Consider the following 11,244-nt stretch of genomic DNA (forward strand, 5'->3'; position numbering starts at 1 on the left):
CCCAAGTCAGAATAAATTGCAGTGACATGTACATGTAGGCCAAGGCTAGGCCATCTGAGCTGAGTGCAATATTTCACATCGTAAACAAAGATTCAGTACACAGGCCATGTGCTTCAACTTGTCGGTCTACTGTAGGCCTACTGTATTTTCTTCTGTATCGTATCATCCTCATTCACTACACCAGTTGAGACATTCATCATCGTACCGGTACTTCACCTCGCTGACTTTCTTGTCATTCACTATCGCTGGCGGAATGTTTTAACAAGTCATTACTTGTGCGTATGGTGATAACAATTCTAGGACAAGTAAATACAGGCAATTACAGTTACTTTATTTAGAGTTGGACTGTATATCAGACCTGCTTAAAGGAATGGGTGGCTTTTTACTTCAATAGTTTTATTCTTCTCCTGTTGCGTTATAGCACACTATACTTCTGAAAGTTTGGATGATTTTCAAATTTGAAAAACACGACTTTTGTTAAAATTCGCCCACAAAGGGTCAATGAATTGCTAGTGCGTGAATTTCTTTCCCGCTCCCTGAAGCCAGTCGAATATTGCTACATCATTCCAACTCGTCAACAGGGTCACTGAGAGCAGTGGAAGCAATGTTGTTTTGCCAAGACTTTGGGGCCCTTAAGTCTTGCAAATTGTTGATGGAACTACTTATGTAGAACAGGGGGTGACTGCAGCCAACTGCTTAGTAATATTGCCCTTAATAATACCAATGGTCCTTTAATAACGATGCCAATATTTTTCATATCCCAGAATCCCTACACTTGGCACCTTCCAGAAGCGGGACAGTGCTGCTTCTATGAAAATCTGACATTTGTCCACTTCAGATATGTAAACCAAGGAGGCATTTGTGCCCTTTGTAGATGCTTAAATAATCATTTATTGGACATTTTGTCTGCTTATCTCATACTGTACATGTACATTTTTCAGTTTATGCATATCAGCATCGGGTAAAATTTGTACTTAATGGACAAAAAATATTAATTCTGTTGAGTCTGACATACGCAATGCTCACTGTACTCCTATTCAACGATTGAAGCATGATTAACTCTTGACATTTTAGTTGGCACAAGTCATCATCACCAGCCATTAAAAATAAACACCAGTCCATAGTCAAATTTGGTTCCACGGATGAAATGTCAATAAGCTACAAAAATTCAAGAAGATAGTTTCTCTCCATAAAAATCTGCTAGCTTAAATCCTTATCCAGCAGAAAAGCAATACAGAAAGTTCACATTTTCAACTGCCATATTTTATACCCGCATTAGAACAGGTATTGGTACTCTGTCATCAGCATACTTCTCGCATATGTACATATTACAGCAACTTACGTCTGACTATGTCTCATATTTCATATACAGTAGAACCTCTCTATTAGGGACACCCTCAGGACTGGCAAGTGCTGTCCTTTATAGAGAGGTGTCCTTTATAGAGAGGTCAAATTGAAAGGAAACTACCAATTTGGGACCAAAACTAGTGTCCTTAATAGAGAGGTGTCCGCTAAGGGAGGTTCCACTGTATTTTGTAGTCCAGTATACAATCCAGCACATGTTTTCGATGGCCAGTTATTCAGATGGTGCACCATCGGGTTTGATTGTCAATCCTCTCCTGATCTCTCCCCAACCAATCAACCTGAAATGCAAACATAACCGACAATTAATCAACAATTAAAGGAGAAAACATACGAAAGCATTGCCTTGGAATTGGATGTTTTTGTCTCAAACTGTCAGATAATCAATGACATTAAAACAAGTGTCACAACTAAATACAAGACTTTCAGGACGCCATGGAGGAAAACGGTGCGAAAGACGAACAGATTTGTTGCCAGAGAAGCTTTCTAAAACTTCTGACAGAACTGTTTTTTATCTGATAACCTGACTCTTATGCTTAATCTCATTTAAAATAATTTAAGTAGCACAATATGAATAAAAATGTCTTATTATCATTACTGGAATGGTGGAATTGAGCCCCAATTTATATTCTAGAGGGCAAAATTGAGTAGGAACTTTTTTAAGTCATCCAGTCATTACTAATTACTTTTTGTGAAAATTCAGGACCTCCCTTAATAGTTTAAATTCAATTTGAACAAATTATATCACATCCGTGACCAAAGAAAGGTTGATTGAGTGAAAATAAGGGTACAAAGCTGATCTCAGACTACTAGCACACTTGTCATGGTCAGCCACAATCGCCCATCAAACTTACCTCCAATGTTTTTCCACTCTTCTGCTGAGGGCAATCTTTTCTCCAATTTCTGTACACACTGGATTGGTCAAGCCAATCTTGGCGAGCTTCAGTTCTGACTTGACAGCGATAACACGACCACCACTAGACAGAGATCCTATGTTTACCATGAGTATCTCCCCTTTAGACAACTTTTGTACCTGTAATGAAACATTTCTTTCAAATAATCTGCCTCTTAATTGAGCAATTCATCTCTTGATGAACTGCCTGGTCAGCCACTGGTCCACTGAAAATGTGATACATGGTCAAATCTTGGAAACATCACCCAGCACTTAACTGACCACAGCTACTGGACTAAAATAACCAAACTGAACAAGGTGCCAACAGCTTATTCTCAAAGAACAGAAGAAGTTTTCCAATACCTCAACATTTTCTTCTTTCCAACATCACTCAGAACATAGGCAATGTAAAGAGATGTGAGACAAACATTTGGGGGTAATTGCAGTGATCTTGCAATATCCATCTTCTTGAAACTTCAGAGATTAGAAATTGTCCAAAACCACATTATTTCTGAATGTTTACGGGGAGTGCTAATTGTCCGTCGTTTGGTTTGGTTCAGAAATTTCCGATGTTGGCCTAAGTAATTGACCAATGAAAGGGTTTGTTTTCATTTACATCAAGCACTTGGCCTAGAAATCACATGTGTGGGAATGAAGTTGTAATGGAATTAAGTTTTTTGAAGCGAGAACACGCAGCAAGTTGCCCACCTCACCGACCCCAAAAATCTGTTTTACTTGCCCCTAATGCAGTTATAAAGAAATACTAGTAATAAATCGGTTATTATAGGACAGTGATTGCACACCCCATCCCCGCCCCCCACCAACCCCCACCAACCCCCAGCATGGGCACTTACCAGGCGGGTCAACTTCACTCTCTTATTCATGATCACATCTTGCGCAGCACAAATTATTCCCCCAACAAATTTTAAAGAAATTTCTCACCCAGTAGCCTGGTTTGTCTCAGCACCGATAGTGGCGCTCCTCGGTTCAGAAGTTGCATTATGATAATGAGCCAAACCGAATGACGGACAATTAGCAGTTCCCAATGTTTACCTACCCTAGCACCTCTTTTGTCACCCTCAGTTCTCACACCAAGCAATCGTCGTAGTCGGAAGTAGGAGATCTCCAACTCTGTGTAGATTTCAGGTAGAGCTCCTACCGCCCCCAACACCTGACCAACCATACGATCAGCTCGACACAAGGTGGGGTCAATCTTTGTTCCAACACCTACAAATAAGTAAACAAGTAGTTGAAATCTTAAATGATACTCATATAGCTCAGTATCCAGAATATTTGCCGCTAAATGCGCTGTACAACAGAAGAACTCAGCCAAAAGCCTCCTGAAAGAGGTGGATCTTCTGAAGAACCTTGAAAGAGTTCAGCTTGTCACACAATCTCAGTCGCTCAGGTAGAGCATTCTAGAGTCGTGGGGCTGCGAAAGAGAAAGCGCGGTCACCAGCTTTGGCCTACACACTCGCAGCCTCACACACCCCAGCGATCTCAGGTCAAACGAATGAGACCATGTGACAACGAGCTCGGAAATATAAGATGGAACGAGTTCACAGAATGCTTTAAAAGCAAATAATATGAAAACCTTGTACTGAATTCGTTGTGCTACCGGCTACCAGTGCAGTTCATTGTGAACATTAGAGACCCAGTCTCTCTTTAATACAATTCCAGAAATAGACAATGAAAATTGATTGCCGTGCATTATGCATACCTATTTTTTAACACTGTGAACCATGAATGTTTTGCGATTTAACAAGCAGATCTGTGGCAACTTAGAGATTTGCGAACATTTCTCCGTTTACATTAGTTGGACACCGACTGCAATGGTTACAGATTTAGGCTTCAATTTCCCACGAGTCCACTCGTCCTCAACAACCATAACGCACAAGTTACATGAGTAAAGTAGTTGACCCGTGGACAGGAAGAAATTCTTGAGTTTTGAGAATAAACCTGTTGCAGGGCAACTGTCTGATTGTAATGGACAACCAGACATTTTTGAGCACTTGCCCCTTCTATCGTCTGTGTAGAAAAGCTCAAAATCAACGAATGCAATGCAATCACTGGTTTATACTCCAGCCGAGCCCAGTTCACATTGAAGGGGCCAAATAATTTGCGAGTTTATTGAGTGCTGGCTCGCTACAACAAGGTTGAGACATCTTTAGGACTAACCATACAGTATTTGACAAAACGTTCATCAATGATATCTTACCAATTAGCCCTCCAGGTACGGCATACTGAAGATCATTCTGTTCGGCGTAGAGTGAAACTATACGAGAGAAGATGGGTTTACAGGAGAGTTTGCCCTCGTCATCTTTGGAGACAATACCGGGTCGCACCTCAATTTCTTGTCCAACCTTCAGCACGCCCCTCAATATACTACCACCAGCAACACCACCTCTCAAATCTTCAACTTCAAAACCTGGCTTGTTGACATCAAACGACCTTATAACTGAAAAAACACAATCAGACTATTCATTACTAAGGGCTCGACTCTACAAGTAATGTTTTCTTCTACTTCAGAAGACCATGCTGCTGTCGAGACGTCAACTCAAGAAATATCCAAGCTTGACATCCCCTCGACTATATATTATAAGCGGTCCAAGTCAGTCGCCCCATTCGTGTATTAGCCAATACAATATAAGGCTTTCCAGACTACCTATTTAAACAATTGTCAGAGGACACAGTGAATTCTACAATAACCCTATGCATGGGCCCTGTGATGGCCAGGATGCATAGATTTACAGATACTTTTAAAGAAAGCCCTAACAAACGAAAAATATCAGCAGATATTTTCTACTAAAAATATTGTGGGTTTTTTGGGCAATGTCTAAATTGAACAATCGGAGGCCACGCCTGAGTAGATTACCTAACAAATACTTTACCCATGTATAACTGAAAATGAGAGTAAAACATTACCCTCTCCTCCGTCAAACTTACCAATAAGCCTTGGTAATGAGGTGAAGTCTCGCACAGGCACTGGAATCTTATTCGTTATATACTCGCACACAACATCGATATTGTATTTGAGCTGAGCCGAGATGGGAATTACTGGTGCCCCTTCTGCTATTGTCCCTGAAATAGGAAGAAGTAAATCAGTCCACACAGAAACCTAAGGACACATTAGTTTATTAGTGATGTCAATATTAATCCTGTCTGTGCAAGAAGTTGAGGTTCACAGCTGGTACATGTACTCTCAACTTGTACAAAACTGCAGTGTGCTTCTTGGTTGAGAGGACTTTCAGGTGTTGAACCTACCCACTGTATCCAAAGTCATTGAACACCCAGCCAATGGGAGAAAGTCTCTTTCCATCCAGACCTTTACACTATTACAGACACAGCAAATGAGTTAGCACACAAATTTCACCCACTGATTTTTTGTCCAAACAAATACACTTGGAGGGGAGGTGTAGTAGAACAGGTAAACTGTTAACACTGTCGGTCACTGAACTGAAATGAGCGGTTTTAACTGTTCAATATTTCAATATTGTTTATAAATTTTTGCAGAGTACTGTTAGAACAGAAACATTTTGGTGCAGATTATTAATTCCGAATTTTGCGAGTAGGTCATGTTCGTGAAAACATTCTTGAGTTTACCATAGCCACACTACAACGCCTATACACTCAGTGCAGTATTTGAAAACAGAACATTCAAATTTTGTTGAGAAAATATTGTCTCGATTGGCAAAAATATTTTGCCGTGGCCCGTGTAAATGTCCATCGTTCGCCCTTCGCGAAATGTTTATGTTCTAGTACAGTAATCTGAAAAATGCCATTGTTTACAGTCTATAGACTCTTACCCTCAACAAACTTGAGAATCTGTTCATACTGTTCTTTAGCCTGCGTATCTTTCACTAAATCAATCTTATTTTGTAAAATGAGGATGTGCTTCAATTTCATGATTTCTATGGCTGCCAAATGTTCTGACGTCTGCGGCTGAGGACAGGACTCATTCCCGGCTGAAAGAAAAGCAACAAACAAATGAGACGCTTCAGAGAAAATAATTATTTAATTTAAATACCTGATGTATTCAGGTCTAACGATAGACGATTCAGAGACTCACCTACATCGTGCGTTACCAATATAGTTATTTTTTTAATCCTTGAACCACCCCGCTATTACAACGCAACGTCATTTCCATTGTGGTGGCAGTAGCCAAGTGATCTAGCACCAACATGATGACGTCTTCATGTTGGTCCCCAGCTCCTTGGAGCACATTCCTCTGCACAAATATCTTCCTGGCACAGAGACCTCACTCTGATCCAGAGCGTCAGAGACTTTGAAGTTCTCCATTTTAGGCAGGAGTTGTGACTGGGCAACTGAAACCTTGGTAATAATGTCCTTAATAATGCCATTGGTCCTTTAACTGATGGATACTTGAATATTAAAACGGCATTTGCGGGCATAGACACAACTGTCAAGCCTGCCAAAATAAAATGGAAAGATTTAAAGGCTTACACATAAATCAGTAACCTGAGGGCTTACATATTTAGTCACACAGCGAGTTAACTCACCAATTAATAACAATGCAGCATCCATAACTGCGGCTCCGTTTAACATGGTTGCCATAAGAATGTCATGGCCAGGGCAGTCTACAAAGGACACGTGGCGAAGCAACCTGAATCTCCCTGAGCATCCTGGTCTGTCACAGGGGAAGTGATCCTCCTTGGAACTTCCACATGATCGGTAGCATCCAGGTCGTGGACAAGACGAGTTATCACACTTGTAAACCTGTGGACATAGCAGAATCAAGAATAGAGGTTTTAGGCACTAAGACACTTTCTGTTTTCTTTGAATGCTGTGGAGCAACTCCGATACTGAGATGGAGTCCAAATCATGTTGATGTACAGTCCACCCACTGTCCAATGGCAATGATGTATCACGTAGAAATCATGTTAAAAAAAATTATTACCAGATGTTTTTCGTATTTACAGTATGTACAGCAAGAGAAGTATGTTGTTGTCCGCGTACCTGGTAAACCGCTTGACTTGTGCACATAACACTAAAAGCTAAATCATGCCATCTATTTGGTGACCTTGAAACCTGGCTGGCATAAGAAACTAGCACAGTTACTATCTGAAGGTGCTAAAATAAGCACAATTGAAATGGCATTTGGAGTTTTTTTATTGTTGATTGTAAGATAGTTTGCCTATGTTTGATAATTTGGAGCCTGATCAATCCAAGAGGACATGAATCTTACCTTTGCATTAGCATAGCCTAATTTGATTGTTATATTTCTAACCAACTCATTCTTGAACCGGACAGTCTGAAAAAGTTTGCATTATAGAAACAATACATGGGTGTATTAACATTCCAAACAATAAACTGTTAACAATAGACGGGGGATGAGATCAGGAAATTGTTTGTCAAAGGCCCTAAAAACGAATATATTGCGGAATCACTACACTTGACAGTCAAGTTGATTGTAGGGGGCGCTCTTGAACATTTAGAAACAAAGTGGAAACAGCGCCTTGCCCTTACACAAATCTAATTTTACTTACTTACTTTTAGCATTTTTGATTTTTTTAATCAGTTTGAATGCCATTTAATGCCATTTAGTTACAGACTTTAAAAATTCAATTTTCCTACCAATCATCAAGCCTAGCTCATTATGGTGGATTAACTGGATCTCCCATGAGTTTCATACCAATACCATGTAGTTTTCCCAAGTCTTTTCTTGGTTAAATTATGCTGTAATAACATGCAAACTGGCTTGGCAGCCAAAGAAGTGTCGATATTCCCATAAAACAATAAGTATCTACTCCATCATTTTAGAAATTAGAAATTCAAGAGAGCAACATGGCAAAAGAGAACTCACCTGCACACCAGATATAGCTTTTACAACTGTTGACTTTCCATGAGCTACATGGCCAATTGTTCCTGAAATTTAAAATGAATAATATTGATTTAATCAAGTCAGATTTGAGAACATTATTCTAATCCGTGTCATTGAGGTTCACTTTGAATTTTGAAATTACATGTACATTCTTTTAACAGGATCAATATAACCAACATAAAAACCGACTTTCAGCGGAGAAATGGCAGAGGAATGGGACACATGAATAGAACCAAGAGATATGCGGTATCAAATAAAGAATTATGAAATTACTGATGTTAGACGAAGTATTCTATTCAAACATCAAGGACCAATGACTGCCACCATGTATAGAAGTAGAACCAAGAGATACATAGGCAATATTAAATTAAGACTAATGAAATAACTGATGTTACACAAAGTATTCTGTTTAAACATCAAGGATCAATGACTGCCACCAAGACGGATCATGGAAGTAACTTACCAATATTGATAGTAGCCTGACGACTAATCACCTCTGGTGTCAAAGGATTAAGTTGATTTATATCCTACAAGAAAAATGGAAGAGAATATGTCGATGAAACAAAGTTCCAACCTGGCCTTTGGCCAGGTAGGCGGTGCCACAGCCTGCCGATAGAGCGCCAAAGGCGCTCCCAGAACAGGGGGGTCTACGGGACCTACCCCAGGAAAATTTTGAAATCTAGATGCCCGGAGATGCGATTTCAGCCTTATTCTAAAGCTGGGAAAAGCATAAATACGACTCAAATCCTTTGGTTTCAAACTTGGAGTGAACGCTATCAGTATCACAAGCACTAACTCTAGCGTGTCTAGTGAACCACGAGATTTGATCTCTTGACAAAGTGTGGAGCCGAGTTACATCTAACTAAGGTTAATCCAAAGTTAACACTTTTGGGGTCTGGAGATGCAATGTAGTGTTAACTCGGAGTTTACACAGAGTGAAACTCAAAACATTGTCCTCATTTCCGGGACCAAAGAGTCGAAGAGAGGTATTGAAATCACTTTTCCTCGTTTCGAATTGCTGAATGATACGACGGAGAGGTTCTACAACTAGGAAATTTATCCCCGGGACTATTATTGGAAAAATATGCTTTGAATGCTTGTTTGAATGATTGGGCTCCAATGATTGTTTAAGGTAAGAATCTGAACCTAGTCTTAAAACTTAAGACGATAAAAGAAAAAAATACTTCAAAGAAGCTTTCTTTTACCGTCTTAACTCTCTCATCAGCGGCCATTACTCAGAAAAGACGTTTTCGTAACGAGTACGTAATAAACACACTGCATGCGCTTAAACCATAACATGAATTACTTTTAAAACACTACCATGTTGACAAGTACCCTTACTATTAGCGGTTGATGAAAAACATATTTTAAAGCCAAATCAATAGACGGAAATCAGTTAAAATCTCAAGTGAATTTGGAGGCCGTTTCGAAACCAACTAGATTTCGAAGACGGCTCGTTTCAGACAGTCTAAAAATAGGTTTAGAGATTACATCTCCTCGCGAAAACATGTCATTGCATGTTACATGTGTAAACCGCTGACAACAACGGCGCCATTTTGTGGCGCACTTTTTAACTTCGTCAAAATTACCGTGACGAAAAAAGAGCATCAAGATTTATTTTCTTATCTTTCTGAAATTACAAAAGGATATTATCAATCACCAATGGAATGACCCTATTGAGAAATTTGATGTCATTTTTGTTTTTATTTAATCGTAATCGGTCACCTCCTCACAAATTGCTGCCAGGGGTGAAAGGCTTGGGTAAAGAACGACTCTCTGGTGAGGAGATTGATAACTGCACGTGACAATAATATTGACGGTGGAATATGCCGGCTTTGCGATTTTCTCGTCAATAATGTCCAAATATGACTTTATTTCTTAGTTGATTTCGAATTTGGTGCTTATAAACACTGTACAGCTACATAAAGACTACATTAATTTGGTAAATTATGTGGAACGAATTTAGAATCCCCGATCACACCCCAAAAAAAGGTCATCGGTTGACTGACCAAGCACCACTGTTCAATGGATTATAGTTGAATGCGATCAAACTACGTCATTTCCGATCGGGGATTCTAAAGTTTAGCCAATTATGTCGATACATGTTCACTTTTTATAAAATTTGCACATAGTTTTTCCAGGTTATTTCAATCTTTGATATGCAAATGTACATTTCAACGTGCTTTCATCTACGCCACATTTCTGATATCCTTGCATCGACTTATATATGGCGTAAATCCGATTGTCTCAGCCAATATACGTCGATGGTTCATTCGACTAATCTGAACCATGATTTACAGTACACCAACTTTGCCAATGTAAAGGGCGAATTTGGAACTTGGTCCCACTACTGCACTATAGATCCATTCACTTGATTGGGAGGAACGTTTACGAAGACGTCGTGTCACGTCACGTCACAGTAATGTAAAACCGGGCAAAAAGGGTCAGGCCTAATTGTCTTTGTCGAACGGAAAAGGACAAGGCCTATAATAATAGTCAAGACCGCCCCTGGAATCTCTGGCATTTCTATTTAGGTTGCAAGTTCCTGTGGCGGGGTGATGTACTGCTGCCAAACATCATGATGATCATTCAATGCTAACGCATTACATCAATACATGCATTACTATACGGTGATTACCCGAGATGTGTTGCCTGCATACAATGCATAGCATGCGTAATCAGAAATGATCAGGCATACTGCATGCGATCGAGAAGTCAAACATACAGTATCAAAATAACCACCAAAACCACAATCCTAATAAAAGTGAGTAAGTTAATGTAATAGATCAATATTAAAACATTCAAGAAATCAAAATCCTACATAAAACTGATATGTATTTTTACCAAATTGCTTAGATCTTGTTTGGAGAGATGGGGCTGAGTAACTGCAGAGGCCGACATGCTGATGCAAGTTGCCGGTGGTGACGTCATTTCTAAATAATACGGTGTGCGAAAAGTGATAGTTCGAATTATTGCACGACACCGGCGTCGGCAAGAACGACCATATGCTTACGAAAAATATTCAGTGTTTCGAATGTACCCTTTTCACGGGTTCAGAATAAAATTAAGTGATTGTAACTTAAGTAACATCTATGGGCGGTTATATCCGCAATAAATGGAGGTTGCAATTTTTATATAGACGTTACCA

The 11,244-nt window shown here is 39.6% G+C and overlaps 1 protein-coding gene across 1 annotated transcript; it reads right to left on the bottom strand.

The window, feature by feature from the left end:
- Nucleotides 1–461: 461 nt before the first annotated feature.
- LOC135487536 (eukaryotic translation initiation factor 2 subunit 3, Y-linked-like) lies at nt 462–11,009 on the bottom strand. The gene is made up of 11 exons (XM_064771313.1): nt 10,941–11,009; nt 8,560–8,623; nt 8,079–8,140; nt 7,461–7,526; nt 6,775–6,991; nt 6,061–6,219; nt 5,201–5,335; nt 4,473–4,712; nt 3,312–3,481; nt 2,217–2,395; nt 462–1,643 (listed from the first exon to the last, which is right to left on the bottom strand). Exons 1-11 carry the CDS (start codon nt 10,995–10,997, stop codon nt 1,577–1,579), a joined length of 1,416 nt encoding a protein of 471 aa, XP_064627383.1. The 5' UTR covers nt 10,998–11,009; the 3' UTR covers nt 462–1,576.
- Between the last annotated feature and the right edge of the window lie 235 nt (nt 11,010–11,244).

This window comes from Lineus longissimus, chromosome 5 (assembly GCF_910592395.1).
Source record: "Lineus longissimus chromosome 5, tnLinLong1.2, whole genome shotgun sequence".
Taxonomy (NCBI): Eukaryota; Metazoa; Nemertea; class Pilidiophora; order Heteronemertea; family Lineidae; genus Lineus; species Lineus longissimus.

Excerpts from the sequence above, each read along its gene's own strand:
- LOC135487536 (XM_064771313.1), bottom strand. The coding sequence starts at position 10,997 with ATGTCGGCCTCTGCAGTTACTCAGCCCCATCTCTCCAAACAAGATCTA. Across the intron at positions 8,624-10,940 it reads AACAAGATCTAAGCAATTTG|GATATAAATCAACTTAATCC; the intron begins GTAAAAATACAT and ends TTTTTCTTGTAG. Across the intron at positions 8,141-8,559 it reads TCAGGCTACTATCAATATTG|GAACAATTGGCCATGTAGCT; the intron begins GTAAGTTACTTC and ends TTTAAATTTCAG.